At 42.1% G+C, this 26,731-nt stretch overlaps 2 protein-coding genes across 6 annotated transcripts in view; both read left to right on the top strand.

Annotated features, from left to right (window-relative positions):
* ogdha (oxoglutarate dehydrogenase a) overlaps positions 1–17,834 on the top strand; it is an 85,262-nt gene extending 67,428 nt beyond the window's left edge. For all 5 annotated transcript variants that reach the window (XM_060931227.1, XM_060931225.1, XM_060931229.1 and 2 more), the window contains 11 exons: positions 733–835; positions 1,048–1,176; positions 1,262–1,412; positions 1,672–1,799; positions 1,895–2,073; positions 9,182–9,253; positions 11,171–11,296; positions 11,388–11,460; positions 12,986–13,149; positions 13,889–14,043; positions 16,274–17,834. In XM_060931227.1, coding sequence (XP_060787210.1) covers positions 733–835; positions 1,048–1,176; positions 1,262–1,412; positions 1,672–1,799; positions 1,895–2,073; positions 9,182–9,253; positions 11,171–11,296; positions 11,388–11,460; positions 12,986–13,149; positions 13,889–14,043; positions 16,274–16,394 — 1,401 coding nt within the window. In that variant the 3' untranslated portion in view covers positions 16,395–17,834. The remainder of the gene's footprint in view (positions 1–732; positions 836–1,047; positions 1,177–1,261; positions 1,413–1,671; positions 1,800–1,894; positions 2,074–9,181; positions 9,254–11,170; positions 11,297–11,387; positions 11,461–12,985; positions 13,150–13,888; positions 14,044–16,273) is intronic.
* A 2,552-nt stretch (positions 17,835–20,386) lies between these two features.
* On the top strand, positions 20,387–24,907 carry ppiaa (peptidylprolyl isomerase Aa (cyclophilin A)). Its single transcript, XM_060931224.1, has 5 exons — positions 20,387–20,593; positions 22,330–22,360; positions 22,487–22,575; positions 23,249–23,421; positions 23,976–24,907. The coding sequence occupies exons 1-5, from the start codon at positions 20,525–20,527 to the stop codon at positions 24,106–24,108; spliced, it is 495 nt and encodes a 164-aa protein (XP_060787207.1). The 5' UTR covers positions 20,387–20,524; the 3' UTR covers positions 24,109–24,907.
* Positions 24,908–26,731: the final 1,824 nt, after the last annotated feature.

Here is a 26,731-nt window from a genome sequence, read left to right as displayed (position 1 = left end):
ATGCTCTTTTTATACCCAGTCATGTTAATGACCTATTGCCAATTGACCTAATGAGTTGCAATTTGGTCCTCCAGCTGTTCTTTTTTTGTACCTTTAACTTTTCCAGCCTCTTATTGCCCCTGTCCCAACTTTTTTGAGATGTGTTGCGGTCATGAAATTTCAAATGAGCCAATATTTGGCATGAAATTTTAAAATGTCTCACTTTCGACATTTGATATGTTGTCTATGTTCTATTGTGAATACAATATCAGTTTTTGAGATTTGTAAATTATTGCATTCCGTTTTTATTTACAATTTGTACTTTGTCCCAACTTTTTTGGAATCGGGGTTGTACACATTTTAAACATCTCATAGCATCGTTAGCTAGCACCTCTTGGCAGACAACACACTGTGGCAGTGGAGCATCTTCAGATCCAGTCCATGAAAATCCAAACTTTAAATAATCGTGGTCATACTTCCTTCTTTTTTTGCTTGGCCCAGACTCTGTCTCCTCACTCACTGTAGCTTTAGGTACTAAAAATCGATCCGTTTTGTCTCTGGTAAAGGCTAGCTGAAGTTCGCTAAATGTCCGCAATAGTAACTTATTCTGGTTTATTTTTCCTCACGTTGCGCCCCCCCCGAAGAACTCTGGCGCCCCCTAGGGGAGGCACGCCCCACACTTTGAAAAGCCCTGCTATAATGAATACATCACCTGGACCAGATCTCGTGTGAAAAGTGTGTGTGCGCTTGCAGGAGGAGATCGCCAAATATGACAAGATCTGTGAGGAGGCTTATGCTCGCTCTAAGGATGAGAAAATCCTCCACATCAAGCACTGGCTGGATTCCCCTTGGCCTGGTGTGTGTGTGTGTGTGTGTACTTGGCTTTGTTTGTACATGTTTGTGTGCTTGCCTGTATTTGTGTACAGGGTTTTTTTTGGCACGCGCACTTGGTTGTGTGTATTTGTGTGGATGTCCTTGTGTTTGTGTGTGAGCACTTGGCATGTTCTTTGAAATGTTGTAATAAGACAACGCCCATTAACACTGTCGTGTGTCCCCGTCCGTCCCCAGGTTTTTTCACACTGGATGGCCAGCCCAAAAGCATGACCTGTCCTTCTACTGGATTGAGTGAGGAGGAGCTCACACACATCGGTCAGGTGGCATCATCTGTACCTGTGGAAGACTTTACCATTCACGGGGGTGTGTATGCATGCATGCGCGCACACAAACACACAAAAGGATTTAAGTATACATTTAATTCTCTCTCTCTCTCTCTGTGTGTCAGGTCTGACTCGGATCCTGAAGGGGCGTGCTGAGATGATCCGGAACCGGACGGTGGACTGGGCTCTGGGAGAGTACATGGCCTTCGGTTCTCTGCTTAAAGAGGGGATCCACGTGCGTCTCAGTGGCCAGGACGTGGAAAGAGGAACCTTCAGGTGCTGCTGCATATGTTGGCATTATTAACGAGGTTTCTCAGACTGCGTATGCGTGTGGGGTCTAGGAAAAGTGTCTTCTGTCCAATCCCATCACTTCCCTGAGTCTCACCTGTAGTAATGGCTCAAAAACACACTTCTTGTCTTCTCAGGAACTCCATCTTTAATCTACCCATCGATTATCAGCTAATATACAGTTTCTTACCCCTGAGTCCCTTTTTCTGATTTTTTTTTTCTTCTTTCCCCTGTCTCTCCTCTACAGTCACCGTCACCACGTCCTTCATGATCAGAACGTAGATAAGAGGACGTGTATCCCCATGAACCACGTAGCCCCAAACCAGGCTCCCTACACCGTGTGTAACAGCTCGCTGTCTGAGTACGGAGTGCTGGGTGTGTGTGCTCACAACGCTCACTACAAACACACATTTCTTTATCACGTCTTGCACTAACCCACCGTCCTCGTCACCTCCTCTTCCCGCTCTCAGGTTTCGAGTTGGGGTTTGCCATGGCCAGTCCGAACGCCTTGGTTCTGTGGGAGGCTCAGTTTGGAGACTTCCACAACACGGCCCAGTGTATAATCGACCAGTTTATCTGTCCCGGACAGGCCAAGTGGGTCCGTCAGAACGGCATCGTCCTGCTGCTGCCGCACGGAATGGAGGGCATGGTGAGACTCCGTTACCCAGAATTTCCCGTTCTGTTATTGTTATTTAGTTAAACCCCTACTGAGGCTTCTGAGCCTCTTGTGCATGTACTCCATATCAACAGAAACATTATGTTGGGATGTGCTGTGCTGTTGTAAGAAAATAATCAACAATGACATAGTGCAATGTGGTGTGATATGGCCTGGAGTAAAGCGGAAGTTGATCGTTTTCCAATAACGGCACGTCCCAAAGCATTTTACACCATGACAGTCTGATGATGGTTACTGTTTATTCTTCATCACAGAATGACACGTCTTGGTTTTAGTCCGTTTACAGTTACTAGGACTCAACCAATAAGGGATTTTAGACACAAAATCGATACCGAAAATAAACATTTTTTTATTTCCGATAACGGATGATGCCACCCGATACCTCGCTCTTGGTTTGGGGGGGGGATAAACATGTCTTCGTTAAACTAGAAATGTATTAAAATATTATGAATTGTATAAAAGTAGTCAAACAGGCCTAAATGTCCATGGTGGGGGATTGTGAACTATGAGCGCAACAGAATTATTTAATTAGTACTATGTACAAAATTTATTCTATCCACATTCACTAGATATGAGCAATCATGCGTTCTGATTGGCTACTACCAGGATATCAGCTCGTACACCGTGAGTAGAGAAAAGCAAAATGGCGGAGCGTGTTGCTGAACCAACCGAGGATGAAATGACTCTACTCGAAAACAAAACCACAAAAAAAAGCAACAAAATATGGAAAGAAAGTATTTGATGGTAAGAACGTATCTTTTATTATTATAGCATTTTTCACAAATTGCTCCTGTCATTACATCAGTTTGTTTACATTCTAAGCGGAAATGATTTTGTCGGACGTTTTGTATAGATTTTTTTAAATTAATTGAATTTGCAAAAAATAAAAATGCTCTGTTTCTCAAAATCCAGTGAATGTAGAGAGAATAAAACAGTTATTCCACTCAATCTCGTCGAACACGGATTATAGCAGAGATGCCAATCACTACGATTTGTGCGTAGTCACTACGTTTTCGACAGTAGCACTACGAGGCTACGACCGTCTATTCAGTTTATATGGGATTCATACGATTTTAGCATGGATGCGGTTCGAAACGCGTGAATCTATAAGGGTTCACGATATTTTGCCGGTGTTCAGTACATTTGAGGCCAATTATCGCTTGATAATTCAATATTTTGACTGTATTTATGGTCAAAGTTTGCTTCGATGGGCGCCGCCATCTTTGTTGACAAGCGTTCTGCGCATACGCGAATTAATTATCGATGCCGCGTTGGAATGTCGAGCAGCCCATGTCACTAGGTATTGAGGGGCTGTCGGGGTGTTGTAACCTCACAAACTATCACTCAAAACATGAAATCAGGGTTGTCATCCACCCAAAACGCCATGTTCTGAATATGCAATGAACATTTCACGATATATTCGCAAAAAGAAACGAAACACTGTTGGAACTGAAACAGTCATCTTCTGAAGTAAATCAATCAGAACTGAATAAGTAATCTGCGGAAGAGTGATAGTTCCACTAAGAAATATAAATAAATATATATATATATATATATATATATATATATATATATATATATATATTTATTTATTTATTTATTTATTTTTTAAATTTCTGAGAAAACTCAGAATTTGAGATTAAAGTCAGAAATTTCGAGAAAAAAGTCAATTTCGAGAAACAATCTCAACTTTTGAGAAAAAGTCAAAAATTTTGAGAAAAAAGTTGAAATTTTTGAGAAAAAAGTCGAAATTTTCGCGGAAAAAAAGTCGAAAATTTTGAGAAAAAAGTCGAAATTTTCAAGAAAGAAGTCAATTTTCGTCAAAAGTTTTGAGAAAATAAACTCAATTTTTGAGAAAAAAGTCACAAATTTAGGCTACCAGGAAGTACCAGGTCATTCAGAGCTGACGGAGACTTAGTCTGCTACAACTGTGTTTAGTGCTGCTGAAATGGACGACTTAATCAAATGTTATTTCGGGATTGGGTTTAATAACAAAGATCCTTGCGGTTTTGGCACAGAATCACAATATTGTGATTCGTTTCTACTTAATCTTTGCTTGTTATGTAGTGGTTCTGTGTTAGTCTCTAGCAAACAGAAAGCCGCTGCCTAGAAGTATTTGAATCTACGTGAATCACATCACCAACTGACTTCCTGTACCCCGGTTGTCACAACTCTGAATTCCATGGCTCTGGTCTCAGCCATTCATGTCTACCGGCCGCGAGTGAGTGTCACTTCCGTATGGAAGCCCGCCTTCTACAGATTTCTGACTTTTTTTTTTTCTCGAAAATTTTGACTTTTTTTCTCAAATTTTGACTATTTCTTGAAAATTTTGACTTTTTCTCAAGTTCTGACTTTTTTTTTCTCAAATTTTGACTTTTTTCTCGAAACTTTTGACTTTTTTCCTCGAAAATTTTGACTTTAATCTAAGAAATTTAGGTTTTTTTTCTCAGAAGTTTCCAAATAAAATATAAAACCGTGGCCCTATTGCTCTGCCGTAGTAATCTGACTTGATGTTGGTGAGATTAAAAGTGAAAGGAAGTTGATAAAAATTAAAAGTAATCAAAGTGACTTGACCTTAATCATGGGAATAAAAAGGAAATGGACATGTTCCAGTACAACTATTTGAGTATTTGCTAATTGAGTGTTCCAGCATATTCTCTATAAACATTGATGGCATGTAATCTGCATTTGTTTAGTAAACTATTTGAGTATTTGCTAATTGAATGTTCCAGTATGTTATCTATAAATATTGATGGTATGTAATCTGCATTTGTGTAGTAAAGTTAAGAAAATAATATTCACTGTTTGAAAGTTGATTGTATAGAAATTACTAGAGAAGTCTTTACTTTGTGTGTATGTGGTGAGTTAGGAGTATCACTCATGAGAAAATCATGAGTGATTGTGGTTTGGTTTTATTTTTCAGATAATTGAAAAAAAAACCCAAATCAACAATTTTCTCCCCCCAAAACCAACATGTCCCACTTCATTGTAGTCACCTGTATTCACTCAGAATGGCCCTAAAAAAGCACCAATTTCCAAAATTTTCTCGGGGGACTTACAGCGCCCCCCGAACCCCCAGCTGGATTGGACTCGCTACGCACCCTGCGGGCGCTCCACTCGTATGCATGTGTCACTACACATTGATTTCACAAAAGGTTGGCATCTCTGTTATAGCCAACAGCTCATGTATGACTCGATTTTGTGGAATAACCATTAACTATCTATCTATCTCACTATTAACTAGCTCACTCTCTGGAAACATGCACATTTTAGTTATTAGTTATGTGTTTTCAAAGTAAAGCCTATTTAATTGGGGGAAAAAGCAGTTGAATCCATCTTCATCACTCAGATATCACACGTACAATGTTAACACAACTATCGAATACTTCAGGATACTCAATTCATTTTATTTATATAGGAACTGTACAAAAAAAATCTGTGAAAACTAGATAGCGTGTCCAACTGAAACAGTTTTTAAAATAGCCGAACACCATCTCTCTGACGCACCTTTACTGCTCTGCTTGGGTCAGCTGATTGTTGTGTTGCCAACAGTGGAGTTGCCTGATGCCCTCTGGTGGAGAAACTACGCAACAACTCATAACATTGCTGAAAATGGTTGAAATCAGTGGAGACTTTTTTTCCAAAATGTGAAATAAACTTTTAATCTATTGTTCATGGATTTACAATATTCATTCTTGTTATAAAACATTTTATTCCATGAAATCGAGTCCTACGTGAGCTGGTGTCTATAATCCATGTATGATGAGATTGAGTGGAATAACGGTTTTATTCTGTCCACATTCACTGGATTTTGAGAAATAGAGCTGTTTTTTTTTTTTTTCAAATTCAGTAAATAAAAACTTTATACAGAATGTCTGATAAATTAATTTCCGCTTAGAATGTAAACAAACAGGTGAAATGACAGGAGTAAATTGTGAAAAATGCGATAATTCTTGAAATAAAAAAGATACGTTCTTGCTATCGAATACTTTCATTCCATATTTTTTGTTGCTTTTGTATTTTTTGGGGTTTTGTTTTTGAGTGGAGTTTTTATTTCGTCCTCGGTTGTTTTAACAAAATCAGGGTGGCCGCGGGTCCTTAAAAAGTCTTTAAATTTAATTTCCCTAAAATAAGGCCATTAAAAAGTCTTAAATTGTCTTAAATTTCAAACCCCGTGGTCTTAAATTTTCAATCTTAAATTTATGGAGGTTTTACTCAGTCATATCATTAAAATGTGGTACACTTTGGATAGGGAAAAAGTTTAATCGTTTTTGATGCTCACAATTATACCGCGCAGGCTCCGAATCCACCGGTTGCTAGACACACGTGTGCTTGACAACCACTCAGTGCCTGATCTGTTGATGGAGGGTAGTCCGAGCCACAATGGGTAAATGTAAATTTAATGATAACTGGCTGCAAGATGCAAAATACTCGTGGTGGCTGAAGGCTGTACCCAAAGATGCCAACGAGGCATACTGTGTAGCATGCTGTAAGACTTTTGAGTTGGGCACAATGGGGATAAGAGCGGTGGACTCTCATATGAAGAGCGCCAAGCACGTTGCTTTTGCTAAAGGCCGCAAGCATCAGCCTCAAATATCCGACTTCAGCGCTGCCACCACTAACGGTCGTGGAGCAGAGGATAGATCTGCGAGATGGAAGAGAATAGTGTGTGTGATAGAGAGAGAATATATTCTATTGCGTGCATGTGAGAGAATAGTATTGTTTGCGTGCGGGTATCGTTTTAAGAAGTGCAAGTGAGCATACCTTTCAAGTGAGTGAGCCGAAGTTTCAGGTGTATGTGCATTCACATTGTTTAACTGTTTGTTTTCTGCATTGTTGTTTGACCAAAGATGGAATTGAACAATTCTGCTTACAATGTGACTCCCCAAGCAGAGAAAATAATACAACCCTGATTCCAAAAAAGTTGGGACAAAGAACAAATTGTAAATAAAAATGGAATGCAATGATGTGGAAGTTTCAAAATTCCATATTTTATTCAGAATAGAACATAGATGACGTATCAAATGTTTAAACTGAGAAAATGTATCATTTAAAGAGAAAAATTAGGTGATTTTAAATTTCATGACAACAACACATCTCAAAAAAGTTGGGACAAGGCCATGTTTCCCACTGTGAGACATCCCCTTTTCTCTTTACAACAGTCTGTAAACGTCTGGGGACTGAGGAGACAAGTTGCTCAAGTTTAGGGATAGGAATGTTAACCCATTCTTGTCTAATGTAGGATTCTAGTTGCTCAACTGTCTTGGGTCTTTTTTGTCGTATCTTCCGTTTTATGATGCGCCAAATGTTTTCTATGGGTGAAAGATCTGGACTGCAGGCTGGCCAGTTCAGTACCCGGACCCTTCTTCTACGCAGTCATGATGCTGTAATTGATGCAGTATGTGGTTTGGCATTGTCATGTTGGAAAATGCAAGGTCTTCCCTGAAAGAGACGTCGTCTGGATGGGAGCATATGTTGCTCTAGAACCTGGATATACCTTTCAGCATTGATGGTGTCTTTCCAGATGTGTAAGCTGCCCATGCCACATGCACTAATGCAACCCCATACCATCAGAGATGCAGGCTTCTGAACTGAGCGCTGATAACTCGGGTCGTCCTTCTCCTCTTTAGTCCGAATGACACGGCGTCCCTGATTTCCATAAAGAACTTCAAATTTTGATTCGTCTGACCACAGAACAGTTTTCCACTTTGCCACAGTCCATTTTAAATGAGCCTTGGCCCAGAGAAGACGTCTGCGCTTCTGGATCGTGTTTAGATACGGCTTCTTCTTTGAACTATAGAGTTTTAGCTGGCGACGGCGGATGGCACGGTGAATTGTGTTCACAGATAATGTTCTCTGGAAATATTCCTGAGCCCATTTTGTGATTTCCAATACAGAAGCATGCCTGTATGTGATGCAGTGCCGTCTAAGGGCCCGAAGATCACGGGCACCCAGTATGGTTTTCCGGCCTTGACCCTTACGCACAGAGATTCTTCCAGATTCTCTGAATCTTTTGATGATATTATGCACTGTAGATGATGATATGTTCAAACTCTTTGCAATTTTACACTGTCGAACTCCTTTCTGATATTGCTCCACTATTTGTCGGCGCAGAATTAGGGGGATTGGTGATCCTCTTCCCATCTTTACTTCTGAGAGCCGCTGCCACTCCAAGATGCTCTTTTTATACCCAGTCATGTTAATGACCTATTGCCAGTTGACCTAATGAGTTGCAATTTGGTCCTCCAGCTGTTCCTTTTTTGTACCTTTAACTTTTCCAGCCTCTTATTGCCCCTGTCCCAACTTTTTTGAGACGTGTTGCTGTCATGAAATTTCAAATGAGCCAATATTTGGCATGAAATTTCAAAATGTCTCACTTTCGACATTTGATATGTTGTCTATGTTCTATTGTGAATACAATATCAGTTTTTGAGATTTTGTAAATTATTGCATTCCGTTTTTATTTACAATTTGTACTTTGTCCCAACTTTTTTGGAATCGGGGTTGTAATTAAAAAAAACTGTTGCATTGGATTGTGTGTGTGACTTCATTCACATTTTCACATTGGATTCAAACGTTGTGACTGCATTCTGATTGTCACATAGTTAGAAGTTTATCCGATCCTTATATTGTGTTCTGAGTGTGTGAATGCCTGTCAAGGAAAAGAAATGAAGTACTTCTACTAGAATAGTGTTTTCTGGTGAATGTTTACAAGAACAATAAGTTACATTAAATTATACAGTTTTTTTTTTTTTTTTTTTTTTTTTTTCAAAAGAGTACGTTTTTGTGTGACTTTTTAGATTTGGTCTTAATTTTTTTTGGAACACGGTATGAAAGTCTAAAATTTAACTTGGACAAACCTGTAGACACCTTGAAAATGCTCTGCCATTTTTGTTTTTCTCTACTCATGGTATATGAGCTGATAGCCTAGTAATAGAGTAGCCAATCGGAGCATGCGATTGCTCATATCCAGTGAATGTGGAGAGAATAAATTGCAATACAGCATTTAAACAGTGTATTAAGTGTGTGAGCCAGTACATAGTAGTGTTGATGCATTATTTAATTCTGTCTGTTTCTGTAGGGTCCCGAGCACTCCTCAGCTCGCCCTGAGCGTTTCCTGCAAATGTGCAACGACGACCCTGATGTTTTCCCTGTAAGACAGGTTTTTTTGTTTTGTTTTGTTTTTATTAAATATATATTTATATCTATATTGTGTGTATTGGTTACGTGACGTTTCCATTCACAGAATCTCATCAGTGCGTCAGTGTTTATTCCAGCAGTGATCCGTTCTCTCCTGGAGATTTACCTGTAGATGTGTACTGATTTATCTTTTTTACCATTTTTCATACAGACAGGAAAATCATCAGCGGTCATTTCTGACCTTGCATGAAGTCCTAATAACATGGTGCAATATTATTTGATTGTATTTTGCTGTTTTTTTTTTTTTTTTTAAATACAAGGACCTTCTCATCCAGGATGTTAAACACAAACAGCAGGTTGGGGCGTGACCTTGTTGCTCTGTATTAAATTTATTTTTAAAAAAAAAAGGGAGAGAGAGAAAAATAACAGTAAAAAAAAAAATGAGCATGTCCTTTTCTAAACTGTGTGTTTAAGCAGAATGACGGATAAAACTGTTTATTTTTGGATGCAGGACAACATGGATTTTTATCCAACGGAGTGAAATTGTGTCAAAGTTGTCATGAAAATCTTTTAATATCAGCACGTGTGTGTGTGTGCGTGCACGTGTCCACCTTTCTAGTTTTATTTAAAGGCCCCATGGCATGGTGGTTTGTTGATGCTTTAAACGGGCTCGTGGAGGTTTCCGGATGTTATATCCGCAGCCTTTCTCGAAATGAACCCTCGGCATGTAGATATAGCCTCCTGGGAGAAAGCCCCGTTTCAGCGCTTTTCCCAGTGCGTCGTTTTGCTAATGAGAAGCAGGAGGCGGGGAAGGGTAGAGGGTGGGGGCGGGTCTTATCATTAATATTCATGACATGTAAACGTGTTACCTCTGATTGGCTAACAGCACTGTGACGCTACCTCCAGTGGGTCAGAACAAGCGGATGTGGGTGTCTTACTATGGCGAGAGAGAAGGAACAAACCGCGAAGGGAAAAATACCGCGCGCTGACGTCATTAAGGTGCGACGCGAGGAAATAAAATAAATTCAACAAATGTTTTGGTTTTTACTGAACAAACAAACAAATAAAATGAACGAGTGACTTAAAAAAAAAAAGAATGTGGGTGTCTTTGTAAAAACTGTTTTGATTGGCTATTATAACAGAGCATGCTGCATGCTCTTTAGTTTTGTAGCCCAGAGTACCTGGCTAACTGCAGGAAGCGGTTAGCTGCACAGCTAATGTAGCCATTGCAAGGCTAACGTGGCACCGATTTTAAAACACGGCAAAACGACTTAACAGTTATACACTTACTTGTTCGGTGTTTGTTGCTGATGCGGCAGGGATGCTTGGTACGGACCCAGGCTTCAGTGACAGTTGATGTGCAAAACCTGCCCTGTACCGTCCCAAGTTGTGGAAACATTCCTCAGGAAAATGCTTCCGACAAACATACACCGTCTTAGGTAGACTCGACGGCGTATTATTGGAGTAAATAAAATTAAGCCACTGCGTCTTCAGGGGCTCTCCCGTCGGCAGTAAAAACAGACTCCTTTCTGTGTTGTCACATCCATGTACAGCGCAACTTCCATGTTTGGTGGCAACTTTTGAGCTGGGCGGGCAATCCATACAGTGGGTGGGAATCCAGAGGGGGGGGCGTGGGGATCATCTCCCTTGCTGACGTAGGCAAGGGAAGAGTTTATCAATGCGCCGTTTTGACGCGCCATTCTCAAATGTTGGGCATAGTTTGGTTTACACATTATGAAATTTCTAGCCACTGGGGTGACTTAAGAAGGTCAGAGGAACTCATTTTAACGTTAAAAAAACCTCAGAAAGTGAAAATTTCATGCCATGGGACCTTTAAAATCTGAACAGCACTGGTTTCTTGCGGTTTGTGTTCGTCATTAATAGAAATATCTCTACTGTTTTGTAAATAAATGATTGATCCGATCTCTAGAAAATCACGGACGATTTTGAGGTGCGTCAGCTGTACGACTGCAACTGGATCGTGGTGAACTGCTCCAGTCCTGCCAACTACTTCCACGTGCTCAGGAGGCAAATCCTACAGCCCTTCAGGAAGCCTGTGAGTTCACACCAACACCGCAACACACACACGCGCGCACACACATACGCACGTACAGATTAATGAACCTGTCTCTTTCTCTCTTCTACAGCTCATCGTTTTCACTCCCAAATCTCTGCTGCGCCACCCAGAGGCCAAGTCCAGCTTTGACCTGATGCTGCTTGGTCAGTCATGTGATCAGATTTCATGCATTTATTTATTTTATTTTTTTTTTAACTGTTTGATTTTAATAATTATTATTTTGGTTCAAGCTTATTTTGGATTCCATCCTTTTTTTTTTTTTCTAAAACAGGTGTCTGTCTAATTTTGTTTCTGTAGGTCTGTTTTTATCTTTCTGTCTAGCTGCCTATCACATGTCTGCCTGTCTCTGGCTATGTATTGCATGTTGGTCAGTAGGTCTGTCTGCTGCCTGTCTGTCTGCCTGTTCCCTGTCTATCCTTCATCTACAGCTGTCTGTCCTTCTGTTCTGTTTTTTCACGAAACCTGACAGTTATGTTAAGTGCCTTGAGGAGTTGGGCCTTTTGACATTTTGGGATTACTGTGATTCCCCCCCGTATTTCCATGGCAACCAATTCAACTTGGGGGGGGGGGGGGAGTGATATGTCATCTCCTGATGACTCTTCTTTGTCTGTTGGTGACCTGTCTGTCTATCCATCCATCTGTTTATCTTTTCCTGTCTGTCAGTCATGTGTCTCTCAAAATCTGTCTTTTATACATACGTCAGTCTATCTTTCTGCCTCTGTCCGCTTTAGCTTTATAAATATTCTGGTCTTGACGTCACAGAATTAATGAGTACATCTCATATGAGCTAACTGAAGATAAATCAGTATCAGTGTTTGTTTATTTGGGCCAATAAATGACAATTTAAAAAAAAAAATAAATCTAGATGGAAGCTGAGCTGTTCTGAGCGTTGTCGTTGCGCGGTTTGTCCACCAGAGGGCACACTGCAGCACCACTGGTGGCAACACACGTGATTGGAACAACACATCATAATTAGTTTATTTAATTTTATTTTGGGGTGGTGGAAATTTATATACATTTCACTCTTGTCACATTATTTTTAGTTGTACTTTTTTGTTCAAAATACTATTTAAGTGTATTTTTCAAGTATATGATGTCAGTCGGGGCGGCACGGTGGTGTAGTGGTTAGCGCTGTCGCCTCACAGCAAGAAGGTCCGGGTTCGAGCCCCGTGGCCGGCGAGGGCCTTTCTGTGCGGAGTTTGCATGTTCTCCCCGTGTCCGCGTGGGTTTCCTCCGGGTGCTCCGGTTTCCCCCACAGTCCAAAGACATGCAGGTTAGGTTAACTGGTGACTCTAAATTGAGCGTAGGTGTGAATGTGAGTGTGAATGGTTGTCTGTGTCTATGTGTCAGCCCTGTGATGACCTGGCGACTTGTCCAGGGTGTACCCCGCCTTTCGCCCGTAGTCAGCTGGGATAGGCTCCAGCTTGCCTGCGACCCTGTAGAACAGGATAAAGCGGCTAGAGATGATATGAGATGATGTCAGTCATGTTGTTTGGGTGAGGACTCAAATAGCTGCACAACAGCAAAGGTTGGGGGGGGATATCAGCTGATATATCATGATCAGTCAAAATGGCAAAATCAGTATTGGTCTTAAAAATTCTATACAGGTAGGTAGGTACAGTGACTGTTTTTTAGTCTTGAATAACGTGTGTGTGTGTGTGTGTGTAGGCACACATTTCCAGCGCGTGATCCCAGATGATGGTCCTGCAGCCCAGAACCCAGATGCAGTGAAGCGTCTGATCTTCTGCACAGGGAAAGTTTACTACGAGCTCACACGTGAACGCAAAACTCGTGGCATGGAGAACAGCGTGGCCATCGCACGTATCGAACAGGTACAACGTCCAACACACGCACAGAGAACGTGGTTGATGCAATACAGATATCATAAATTGTCACAGTACATTTTTCTGATGTATGCTTTTAATAATTACAAAGCAGCTGCTTCGATGTTAAAATTCCTGTAGAATATTCAACGTTTTGGACAGTTTTTATTTTTCCTCCTTTGCGGTGTTGCGTACTTTTATTTCTGTAGAATTAAATAAAGGAAGTGACACTACTGGCCGGCACGGTGGTGTCGTGGTTAGCACGGTCGCCTCACAGCAAGAAGGTCCTGGGTTTGAGCCCAGTGGCCGGCGAGGGCCTTTCTGTGTGGAGTTTGCATGTTCTCCCCGTGTCTGTGTGGGTTTCTTCCGGGTGCTCCGGTTTCCTCCACAGTCCAAAGACATGCAGTTAGGTTAACGTGGGGCGGCCTTGGGCTGAAGTGTCCTTGAGCAACCCCTGACTGCTCCCCGGGCGCTCTGGTGTGGCTGCTCACTGCTCTGGGTGTGTGTGTGTGTGTGTTCACTGCTTCAGATGGGTTAAATGCAGAGGATGAATTTCACCGTGCTTGAAGTGTGCATGTGACAAATAAAGGTTTCTTCTTCTTCTACTTGGAAGTTTTTGGCAGATTTTTATCAAATATCTATCATGATGTGTGTTGTATCATGTCCTCGAGCGTTTTTAGGTGTGCAAGTGAAAGTATCAGTTTACAGTGTAACCAAGGTGACCTCTGACCCCTCCTCCTTCCTGCAGCTCTCTCCGTTCCCCTTCGACCTGGTCAAGGCTGAGACGGAGAAATACCCCAACGCTGACCTGATGTGGTGTCAAGAGGAGCACAAGAACCAGGGCTACTACGACTACGTGAAGCCTCGCATGCGCACCACTATTGACCGCGCCAAGCCTGTCTGGTAAACTCTCTCTCCCCCCAACTACCTTGTTACACCAGACAAGTTTTATGTACACCACAAAACAATGGGCATTGCATACATTGCTCAAACTGTGCCACCAAAACAAGTGTCTCTGATTTAATCATTTGTATGGACTGCAAATATATACCGTTTCTATAGCAACAGAAAACCACATCCCACGTCCATGCAACCAACAAGCTGTCTGTTATCTGCAGCCGCAAATTATTAACCAAGCATACAATGTACAATACTTCAAGGTTTAAAGTGCACGCAGTGTTTATCCTGTGCAGATACGGATCACCTGATACGCAGCCTGCCTTTTAATGAACTCGTAAGAACTCCTTTCAAAGCCAACGACAAATAAAACCAGGCCTGCCAAATTCCCTTTCACTTGAATTTTCGTATTTGAATGCTTTTAAATTGTAAACAAAATCATTTTGGCAGGAATGCCAAATTATCGAGGTAGAAAAAAATAATTTCCTGTTAGAAGGCAACATCGGTCACGTTATTGTCCGGAAATTGCGAGTTTGAATCCTGACAATACCAGAGCCGTCCATGACCAGCAGTCAAAGACTGCGAGAAAATTGGCCGTGCTCTTTCTTGGCAAGAGGGGCATACTGTCAAAAACTGAGGCACGAGGGCATCTGCGAGTTCATGTATGCAGAAGTGGGCGGATAGCGCTTTCCTCAGTGTTTTTATGCTGCTCCGTGATGCAGTTCAAAAAGATGGGGTTTCACGTGTCTTGACGGAAGCACGTGATCGCCTTCACCGTATAACTGGGGGGAAAATGCAACAATCATAAATCAGTAGTTATTATTGATCGTAATTTTTTTTTTTTTTTGAAAAGGGACAGACTGGTAGCCTAGTAAACTCGACCCACCCGCCTAGTGGCCAAAAATATTTTTGCCTACGAGTGGGTCTAGCCTCGCACCATATCAACAAAACACCCCGGGCATCAAATCGTGCCCGCTAATCACAACGCAAGGTTTTTGTTTGGATTCTTTGGGCGGGCTTTTGCAGGAGTGACGACAAAGCTGCGCGACGCTGGAGAAAGCACAGCAGGAAAGATGGCTACGGCTAGTGAACAGCGCGCGTTTGACTCCGCTTTGGAATCAGTTTTAGAAGAATTAGACTTGGAGTTTTCGTTGAAACATGAGCAGGAAGAGGCTCTCCGCTCATTCCTTTCCAAGAAGGACGTTTTCGCTGTTTTGCCGACCGGCTATGGCAAAAGTCTGATCTACCAGCTGGCTCCGCTCGTAGCCAAAAGGATGGGGCTAGTTTGTGCAGTACGAAGAATTAATAAACAGCTTTGAAACATTACTTTTTGATTGTTTCTTATTTTCCCGTTATTTTAAATTTAAGGGAAATTATTTCACCAAACACCACTAAATAAAAACTCTCAAAAACAGTTTAAGCAAACCCTTGAAAAACACTTGAAAAAAATAAATGTGTATGTTAAGTATGTGGTACAGACTCCAAACTTGTGGTCATTATCTCCAAACTTCTTAATATCTCGAACCTGTTTATTAATTAATACGCATTTTGAAAAATGTATTTATTTCAAGGCCTCCCCCACTGCTTTCTGTCGCTCTGACTACGTCACAGTCACTGTTGCGCTGATTGGTCAGAGCGTTGGCCTATACGCACAGAGACAGTTTGAAAGACAGTGGTTTGTTCCTCCCACCCCCGTCGGAAATGTCTACGACCGAGGCCAGACTAAATATTCACATTTAGTCTGGCTTGCCAGGCTAACAGACTGGTATGTAAAGAATAATAATTCGGATTTCTAACCTGATGTATAAATAGGTTAGCAACATGATTTGCTCGTAACTCAAATACTTTTAGTCCTTCGCTTCATCATCATGATTCATGAATTAACGATATCCTGGCAGCTGTTAAATCAAAATCATATCAGAGCAGACTTAAGAATTGAAGTCGTATCGTATAGCTGGTTAGTCAATATACACTTGGGACAAATCCCAAATTACTTCCTGTCTGCTCACTACCAGTGTTGCCAGATATTGCTGACGTTTTCCAGCCCAAAATATGTTCAAAACCCGCCAAAATGCACTTAAAACCACCCAATGTGGCAACACTGCTCACTACATAGGGAAGAACACAATGGTGTTTGAGGTTATTGCACATGGAATCACATTTAGGAAATTCTGTAATGGTGTTTAATTGAAACACACACATGCTGTGGTGTAATGTTAAGAATGTGTGTGTTTAGGTATGCTGGTCGTGGATCTGCTGCTGCTCCAGCCACCGGCAGCAAGAACTCCCACCTCCTGGAGCTGAAGCGCTTCCTGGACACTGCCTTCAACCTGGACGCCTTCAAAGATCACGTCTAATCCCGCATCAGACGTCTAATCTCACTTCGGTTATCCCACCTGCTCCAAACGCGTGTCCAGTCAGATCTCATTACCGCGCTGCCAAACGCTGCTTTTCTCAGTCTTGTACATCGTCATACACACACTTCATCTGTAACACACATGTACACACACACACTTGCAACAAACAGCAGTCCTCTAAATGCACTGAGCGCTTCTTTCCGTCCTACGCACACAGTTGTGACTCATTGCCACTCTGGATTTCTGTTAGGTTTTTTTTTTTATTTTTTAAATTCCAGACGTGTTCCTGTGAAAGGCCACAAAAAACAGCACAAGCATACATGCTAACGGCTAATGCTGGCGTGACAGTTACAGATAACCAAAGCACAGCTCGTGACGGGTTTCAGATTAAAAAAAAAAAAGTGGAGGTTGCTCACCACATCCCCTGTGGCTTTTTAATTGATTAGAGGAGTTAGTTTTAGGTATAGATTATGCTTTTTTTTCTTTAAGTTTTTATACAAGTATTAGCCGATAATAGATGCAACAATGACTTTAAGACTTGCAAAATCTGTCTGTATTTGATTCTGATGGAAGGAAGGAAAGAAAGAAAGACGAACAAAGAAAGGAAGTGGTCAGTCAGCATCCTGTGTGGTCACATCACGCAGATTAAAAAAAAGTCAGATTGTAAATTACGGCAAGTATGATCCAGTGCTCACGCTATCCGATCGGATAATCCGATATCAGATCCCGATGACCTCCATATTCCTGTATAAACGATGTAAATTGCTCTTTGCTGCTTTATCTTGAGGTTTTTGTGCTTGCACCAAGCTACTGACATCCAAACGTTTGGTTTTGGTTTTTTTTTTTTCCCCCCCCTTTGAAGGACTTTAAGTACTATTTTATTTTCTTCATCTCTAGTTTTATTTCTGATTTAACATCACACACATGCACTCTCACTCGGCTCATTCGAATGTGGTTTCTTCTAACGGTGGTGATACACGACAGACGGGACGCTTTTCCTGCCACTTCTTTTAAGTTGTATGATTGTATTTATATGAATATATCCGCGCAAAACGCAACGAGGCTCGTGACCGGTGGTTAAAAAATATGTACATGTGTATATTCCACATAGCTCATCATGACAGCCGCCTCATCCCGTTTGAGCTTGTTCTCTCAGGTGTGCACACTAAAACCCCTTAAAAAAAAAACCTCAGCGTACGGCAAACTACACCTTCATCTGCTTCTCTTCTGCTACACCATGTGCCAACAAAAACCAAACCCAAAACATGAACTGATTGGACTGGCTGCTGAACTCGCACTGAATCCTGTTGGTGTGGGGTCCTCCTGCAAGGAAATGCACGCCTATCGTTCGTGGAAGCAGATGATTTTATTTATTTTTATTTTAGAAAATTGAGATCCTGTCCTTGGTTATCTTCATTCAATAAACACATTATCTTCTCAGAGTTGCAGGGACCTGGTTTTTATTCACTAGCGTGCCTTATTTTGAATTAAACTAAGACATGAGGATGATCATGATGTAGTCACGTCCACCTCCAGAATTGTTGGCACTCATGAAGGGAAAAAATGTTTTCGATTGAATTATTTAAATGTTCCACTCCAAAGAAACGACTGCTTTCTTCTGACACCATGTCGTTCTCGTATTGGTTGCCCCCAGTTTTTTGGGCAAGTCTCATCTCATTATCTCTAGCCGCTTTATCCTTCTACAGGGTCGCAGGCGAGCTGGAGCCTATCCCAGCTGACTACGGGCGAAAGGCGGGGTACACCCTGGACAAGTCGCCAGGTCATCACAGGGCTGACACATAGACACAGACAACCATTCACACTCACATTCACACCTACGCTCAATTTAGAGTCACCAGTTAACCTAACCTGCATGTCTTTGGACTGTGGGGGAAACCGGAGCACCCGGAGGAAACCCACGGGGAGAACATGCAAACTCCACACAGAAAGGCCCTCGCCGGCCACGGGGCTCGAACCCGGATCTTCTTGCTGTGAGGCGACAGCGCTAACCACTACACCGCCGTGCCGCCCGCTCAAACATTATCTTAGAAATACTGTGAAGCATGATGATCGCCATGATAAACGCTGTAACTTAGTCAGGATTTGGATCTATGAGGTTATGCTTTCTTTGTATGGTGAGGAGGATGGACCAAATATCATGGATTTAGTTTGTCGGGTGGGTTTTTTTTTTTTTTTTTTTTGGGGGGGGGGGGGGGGGGGGTGTCTATTTTGGAAATCATGTTCGTAAGCAACTTTACAAAAATGTAGAGCCTAAATTTCACCATCACTGGAACTACAAAGTGGTTGTGTGGTTAGAGGAGACTAAAATCAAACCTTTTGGCCACAAACATTGTGTTTGGTGAAAAAAGGAAAAACCCCATCTTTTCCCCCGACGCCCCAAAAAGCAATTTTAAATAAATATGGATCGAATTTCCCCACTGTTGACGCTCAAGACTTCATCCTTAAATAAATGTCTGTCTCCTTAGTTAATTCTGACACGTTTCTGTTTTAGCCAGCATTAACTTTCTCAGCAGTTTGTGCTACAGTTGCTCTTCTGTCGGATTGGACCATATGGGTTAACCTTCATGCCCCATGCCAATCAAACAATGAGCCTTCGACACCCTTTCGTCGGTTCACCAGTTGTCCTTCCTTGGACCACTTTTGGCAGGTACGAACCACTGCATACCGGGAACACCCAGTCATCTCACCATCACAATTTGGGCCTTGTCAAAGTCGCTCAGATCCTTACACTTGCCCATTTTTCCTGCTTCCAACACGTCGACTTCAAGACTTGACTGTTCTCTTGCTGCCTAATGTATCCTACCCCTTGGCAGGTGCCATTGTAAGGCGATAATCAATGTAATTTACTTCCTCACCTGTCCGTGGTTACAAGGATTGATGTATATTTTTCTTTAACACTTAATGCTAGGGGCGGCACGGTGGTGTAGTGGTTAGCACTGTCGCCTCACAGCAAGAAGGTCCGGGTTCGAGCCCCGTGGCCGGCGAGGGCCTTTCTGTGCGGAGTTTGCATGTTCTCCCCGTGTCCGCGTGGGTTTCCTCCGGGTGCTCCGGTTTCCCCCACAGTCCAAAGACATGCAGGTTAGGTTAACTGGTGACTCTAAATTGACCGTAGGTGTGAATGTGAGTGTGAATGGGTGTCTGTGTCAGCCCTGTGATGACCTGGCGACTTGTCCAGGGTGTACCCCGCCTCTCGCTCGTAGTCAGCTGGGATAGGCTCCAGCTCGCCTGCGACCCTGTAGAACAGGATAGAGCGGCTAGAGCTAATGAGATGAGATGAGACTTGCAAATATGAGCTTCAAAGCAAAAAGGTGATCTATTCAGTGGCCACTGGGGTTTGTATTGCTTTGTCCTTCAGTTGTATATACATGTGTATCTGTAAGCCTACGTATTGTGTTCTTTCTGAATGCAAACTGTATTTTGGAGAAACTGGGTGTCACTTGGAGGTTTTTATGGTCCGCCCATGTGGTTTCCTCTGGGTTCACCGGTTTCCTCCTTCCAAGAAGCATGCCAGGCGACACATTCGCGGCAAGGTGCGAATTTGTGTATGGCATCCTATTCAGGGTGTGTTCCTATCTCATGCCCAGTGTTCCCGGGATAGGATCTGGATCCACCGCACCCCAAACCAGAGGAGAAGAATGAGCGTAATGGAACTCAGAATCTGCTGATAAACAGGTGTCAACGACACTGATTTCTCTAGTGGTCAGGAAAGGATCATTTGCTTGATTTCCACTTTAACCCTCCAGCCTTGATGCTGTGTAATGTCTATAAACTGCTATTCCATGTAATACCCCTAGTCCATCTGTGAGGTAATAAGGCGCCATTTAGGGGTTCTGCCACTGTCGATGACGTCTCCCGAACGCGCAGATTTGATTGGCCGTCCGCCACGTCACTCAACCTATTCCTGTTTTTCATTGGACTGGAGCTTTCATACTGGTTTTTTTTTTTTTAGAAACCCTCCCTGACCCTTATAAACTCTATGCCGGCCTCCTTTTCCTCTCTTCTCCATTTTTCCAGGACTATAGCAACCTGTCTGGCTCAGACAAAAGATTCCTATTTCGAGCATCATTTAAGCTAATATAAATATACAAAATTTTAAAATAAAACCCCAAATGGCAAACCCTAGAGTTTTCTTTGACATCACTGCAAATGGGAACCTGCTCGGGAGAGTGGTTATGGAGGTAAGAAATATAGATATAATATAGATATTTTAATTTTTTTTATTCTTTATTGCTATTATTTCGTGTTATGAAGTGGACTTTAGATGGGAAAAGTGGCTGTAATTTTCTTGTGTGTGTGTGTACATTGAATTTTAAATGCATCCTTGATTTTATTGTAGGCATTTATTATAAACAGAGAGATGATTATGATCACTGCACCAACCTTTACAGCCAGTTTGCTCTACAAAAACATATCTCTAATATAATCTGTGGCTATTTGGCTTGCAATGGCAGTCTGTCTTCCAAGCTGCATTGTGCAAAAGAATAAGAAAACTGGCTGCTCAAAACCCCAATGTCCAGTCAGTGTGGGCATCTGTTTTAACCGGCATCATGTTTTGCGGGTCATGTTGATGTTGATTTTTATTTATATTTTTTCTCTCATAATAATACGCTGTTAAATTAGATGCATCATTTGGACTATATTTAGTCCCTGCATCCGACGTGGATTAATTTCGCAGCCCACACATCCTTCAAACCGTCTGGATAGGATGAACGCATGGCAGAGCTAGTGTGTGCAACCATGAAGAATAAAACCGCAGTTTATTTTGTATTTTTTTTGGTCCAGTATTTTAAATGTTTATGTACTATAGCTGTATTAGGCTACTACACGGCTAACATTCAGCTAACCGTATCTCTCTCTCTCTAATTCTAACTTTAAAAGTTAGCGCTATACTCGTGTTTTTTTTTTTTAACCGTAGGTTACATAAAAATACTTGATTTGCTTAATTAGATGCCGCTAGTGTATGAATTTGGCACATTTACAGTTTAAACAGGCTGCGGTTGAATGACAAGTGAAATGCGTTGTTGTGCTGCTATGCGGCATACTAGCGAAGCTAATGCTAATTTTGGACAAAAACGGACGCTTCTTTGTCCGTGTTTTATTCTCCAGTATAATTTTTTTCCCCCCTTTAATTCAATCTCGAACCCTCTTTCAATTAAGACTGGGTTGAGTCAAAAGTGAATGGTGGTGATAATAATAATAACGGTGATCTGTCAGATTTTTTTCTTCCCCCCCACTGTGTGTCCTGTATGGAGCTGTCCCTGAATGAATTTATAAATGTTCTGGAAAGTTCCACAGTGGGTGGGGGGAGGGGCGAGAGAGGTTGATGGAGCGCGAGCGCGTCCTTGAGGCGCTGCGGAGATTTCTCACGCAGGACCCCGCCTTTCTTAAAAAAAAATAATAATAATTAAAAATAATATAATTATTAAAAACGTGCATATATATATATATGCTATGCGTCATGGATTTATTTATTTTATTATTTTATTTTTTTTCCATACAAAAGTATGAATTCAGGGGTGTGTGCGCGCGTGGCCGTTGTGCGCGTTCCCGTCTCTCCGCATACCTCACTCATAGCTGATGCTGCGCGTTCACGCGTTCAAGCTGCACTACAAAACCGTTATAAATCGAATCACGTGATCTGGGCATGATGACCCACCAGCAGCAGTAAATTATGCTGGACTGCAGATATGCACACATGCATGCAACCTCCTGAGGACCTGTGCATGGCTGGTGCAGTCAGTCAGACTGTCTGTCTGTCTGTCTGAAGCCACACCCTGTGCACTGCGTCGTGCACTATTCTGGGAGCGGCTAGTCAAGAATGCACTGCCCTGTTTATAGAAAACCTACCAGCCTTTCTTTAAATTACAAAAAAAAAATGTTTTGTAATTGTTTAATTTTATTTTTTGTTTTGCAGCTCCGGGCTGACGCCGTCCCCAGGACAGCAGGTACAACCACCACCACCACCACATATACATGTATAGAGTACACCCCTTCAACCCCCCGCACGTGTCTTTTTCTAGATTAAAATCTTGACGGAAATGTATAACCAGTACGTTTTGTGTTTTTTGTAGAGAACTTCAGGCAGCTGTGCACAGGGCAACCTGGCTTCGGCTACAAAGGCTCCACCTTCCACCGCGTCATCCCTAACTTCATGTGCCAGGTACAGACTTTACTCGTCCAGCACTGAATTTGCACCATGCCTCAGAAGCTGCGTTCATATTACGAGCACAGTTCTGATTTTTGCATTCAACCAGAACATCCTACTACGGTGTATAGCCGTTCCTTAATCCTTGATTCCTGAAATATAATCAAATAAATTTCTGCCTTCCAGCCACTAAATAGTCTGTTATTTCGCAGGACTGCTAACCATGGGTTGTTTTCATCACCATGACGATGTGTTTTGGGTGGGAGAGCTATGTAAATTCCGATCACCTTAATGGCACATCACCACACATCAGATATACAGGGTGTCCCAGAGTCTAGACGTGTGTGTGTGTGTGTGTGTATGCGCTGAAATATTGTTCATTTTGAAGTCATATTGGATCTGAAATTTAAAAAAATCTTCATATAAGGAAAAATCCCTGTGGTTCCAGACTTTTGGGACGCCCTGTATATCCAATTTAGGAGTCTATATGAAAGCGACTCAAGGCTCGGGTTTTTTAAATCGGATATTTGCGTCCACGCAGTGTTGGGAAACCGTTACCATAGCTTCTCCAAACTAGATGGACATTTCAGTTCCTACAGCATCACTCAGATAAACATTTACACATCGAGACGTGCGTTTTGAAGCTTTTAGTCAACCTGAATGTATTATTAACGTTGAACGTTTGCAGGGTGGTGACTTCACAAACCATAACGGAACCGGTGGGAAGTCCATCTACGGTCCTAAATTTGAGGATGAGAACTTCTCTCTGAAGCACACGGGGGCCGGCTGCCTGTCCATGGCCAACGCTGGACCCAACACCAACGGCTCGCAGTTCTTCATCTGCACAGCACTCACCAGCTGGTCAGTGGCTTTATTATTATTTTGTTGTTACGGAACTATTTAATTTCTCGAAGTAGACTTGACCCCTTCGACACCCTTGGACGAGTCACGTATGTCGTGAAATCTTTTACCGCTGTGCCTTATGACGGAAGAATGTTTTAGGCGTAGACTGTAATTCGTATGTGCCACCGTGAAGTAAAAGTAATGTGCCATGTATGGTACGTAAAAGGAGGCGTTTATGACGAGTAGCGTACGTCATAAGGCACAGCGGTAGGTAGAAGATTTCATGACGTATGTGACTTGTCCAAGGGCGCTGAAGGGGTTAAGGTTTATTGTAAATGGTGTGAGGTTTTAACATTATGCTATGATTTCAGCAAAGATCAACTAGACCATACTAACACAAGTCCAACACAGTTCCGTCATGTTTAATAGGTTTAAAGCTTTGTGTTAATTTTGGAAAAAAAAAATTTTTTTTTGAGCTTATTGATGCGTTTTTTTTTTTTTTTTTTGCTTGGTCTTATAAATGTCGCATTAAAAATCTGAATTATTGGACTGCCTTGATTGTGTCTCCTCAGGCTGGATGGGAAGCATGTGGTCTTCGGGCACGTCGTGGAAGGCATAGATGTTATCAAGAAGGTGGAGGCCTATGGTAGTAACAGCGGCAAGACCAGTGCTGAGATCGTCATCGCCGACTGCGGCCAGCTCTAGATGTGTCCCGCCTCCTATCCTACTCAACACACCTTGATCTCTTAGTCCCCTTGAAACACTGCTCAAATCATGGCGTTCCTGTCCTGCTTTGACACCTGCTAGTCCATGTCCCTCTTACCCTGTCCACTGTTTTAACGAGTTGCCTTTTATTTTATTTATTTTATTTTTTAATTTTTTTTTTTTTTGGGGGGGGGCTCGGTTTTCATTTTGCAACTAGAAGCCCATGGGCTGTGAGACTTGTGTATCAAAATCTGAAAATAAAAAGGGGAACAACAAGCTTGAGACATTTCTCACTACTTGCTCGTGTGCTAAAATGGCTGGTTTTGATCCTAGCTAACAAATTTCCTACACTAGCTAGGAACTTTCTCAGCTAGCTGATAAAATTCCATTTCAGTACGGTAGTAGCATGACGGTTAAGTGGTGGAATAATTTGGTTAAATGATGTTTCGCACTTTCTCAAAACGTCAGCCCAGACATGGTGTTTGGCATTTGGAGGGGGAGGGTTTGTTTTTTTTGTTTGTTTGTTTTGTCCTTTTATCACAGTGGAGCTTCAAAGTTGAACAAAAATTGTTCTGTTTACACAAAAAAAAAGCATCGAGTGACATCAAGCACCTCCTGACCAATCAGGTTGCAAAAAAAAAAATGGACAAAGTGCTGGTGGCAAAAAAAAAAAAAAAGTTCTGTATCTTGTTGTTGAGTGAATACAACACCATGTTGAACTGAATATTTTGTTGGCGGTATGTTGCAACTTGAATAACTAGCACTGCGTACAGTAAAGTCCAACACTTTAGCAGCTCCACTTCTCTTGCTTTTCTGTCTCCAAATCTACAGGAAAAGAAAAGGTACCTCATCAGCAGAGGATCGAGAGAGCAAACCTAGCCCCTGTTAGTTAGCTAGGACTGGTAAGAGTGCTCTGGGCTGGATATCGGCATTAATGGAAAAACCGCAAGTGTTGAAGCACAAATGGAATCAAATCAAGTTTATTTGTATAGCGCTTTTAACAATAAACATTGTCGCAAAGCAGCTTTACAGAATTTGAACGACTTAAAACATGAGCTAATTTTATCCCTAATCTATCCCCAATGAGCAAGCCTGTGGCGACGGTGGCAAGGAAAAACTCCCTCAGACGACATGAAGAAACCTTGAGAGGAACCAGACTCAAAAGGGAACCCATCCTCATTTGGGCAACAACAGACAGCCTGACTATAATATTAACAGTTTTAACCCTCAACTGTCCTCATGGGGCCGTCCTTCACAGGAGCGGTGCGATAAAACTCCGACCAGACACAGGGCACCAGGATGGATCAAGCAATGGAATGGAACTCGCGTTTACTTCTTTTGCACCTCAAACCACAAGCAATTTCTCTCACACTCGTGAATATAGTGTAGGACACAACATGACTTGATCTCAACTGTGAAACTTGGTGGGGAAAAATTTAACGTAGCTGAATGTTAACACTGGAAAAAATGGAATAGTATATTTTGTTTTATTAGCTTAAGGGGTGTATGTGCAGGAAAAGACTAGCAGCGACATGGTGACCAGGGACAATGGAATGTCAACGAAATTCATAGCGATGGCTGTATGACGGGTGCGGTAATCGTTGGCGACGCAAAATGCGTTGGTTAAACTAATCTCGACGTTGATGCGACTCTCAATGGAAGCGAAGGATACCATTGGCTTGACTGGTACATGATGCCAACGTGGAGTTACAGATAAGTATACAAGAGCGTTATCTAGGCAACGAGTCTAGAATGTCCACTGGTGACTGACTAGGCTACAGAGTGATGGAGATGGAGAATGCAATTGATTGATTAGTGAAGGAACGACTTTGGGACCAGCAGGAACTGCTGAAATGCCCTTGAGCCAAGCACCTAACCCCCCCTGCCCGACTGCTCTGGGTATGTTGCATGTCGCTCTGGATAAGAGCGTCTGCTAAATGCCTGTAATATGACATGAGCAATAACCAGAGCTAACTTGTTTCACAGATGCAAGAAGTAATGAAAAAAAAGACTCTTTGGAATATTGTCGTATGAGAAACGCTTTATTCAGGTTGTGCTGTTCTAGGAAACTCATCAACCTACGGATGGTCCCCCGTTTGTCGTCTTCCACACTTGATCCTGTAACTTGTGGTGGAGTGGAACAGGTGTGTCTGGGTTTTTCCACACAGCAGCTGAATGAACCCCAGCTCAAGTTTCTGCTGAGACTGAATCAGCCCAGATACTTTCAGCCACAGGTGTCTGATTTCTCCAGCAACGACGTTGTACTGGTTTGCGTTGAACGCTAAAGCATCTAATGCATCCTAGCAGACAGCTGGGAAGCGTGGAGGGTAACCCTAGCTCTGAGGGAACACTGGGCCAGTTTAGTTACCTGGACTCGGGTAAGAAGATCTGCATGTGTGCAAACCGAGCCTGGAGGCAGGACAGAAAGTTCCTGACTTAAAAACGACAAACAAAAAGACATTGTGTGTCTAATGTCCTAATGTATTATCTGTATCTCTGGAGTGCAGCTGCTTTTAGAAGAAAGCTGAAAAGGTTTGTGGTTCTACTACAGGTGTGTCGTCCTCCTAAATGCATTTCTGCATTGTTGTCACTAGGTGGCGACAAAAGTGTGTTTTGTTTTTAA

This window comes from Neoarius graeffei, chromosome 10 (assembly GCF_027579695.1).
Source record: "Neoarius graeffei isolate fNeoGra1 chromosome 10, fNeoGra1.pri, whole genome shotgun sequence".
Taxonomy (NCBI): domain Eukaryota; kingdom Metazoa; phylum Chordata; class Actinopteri; order Siluriformes; family Ariidae; genus Neoarius; species Neoarius graeffei.
Note: the sequence above shows the minus strand (reverse complement) of the source record. Positions and strands in the feature narration are given on the sequence as shown.

Bases quoted from the DNA above. Each gene is read 5' to 3' on its own strand.
- ppiaa (XM_060931224.1), top strand. From the start codon at position 20,525: ATGGCAAACCCTAGAGTTTTCTTTGACATCACTGCAAATGGGAACCTG. The intron at 20,594-22,329 runs GTAAGAAATATA...TTTGTTTTGCAG, and splicing joins TCGGGAGAGTGGTTATGGAG to CTCCGGGCTGACGCCGTCCC. The intron at 22,361-22,486 runs GTACAACCACCA...TGTTTTTTGTAG, and splicing joins CGCCGTCCCCAGGACAGCAG to AGAACTTCAGGCAGCTGTGC.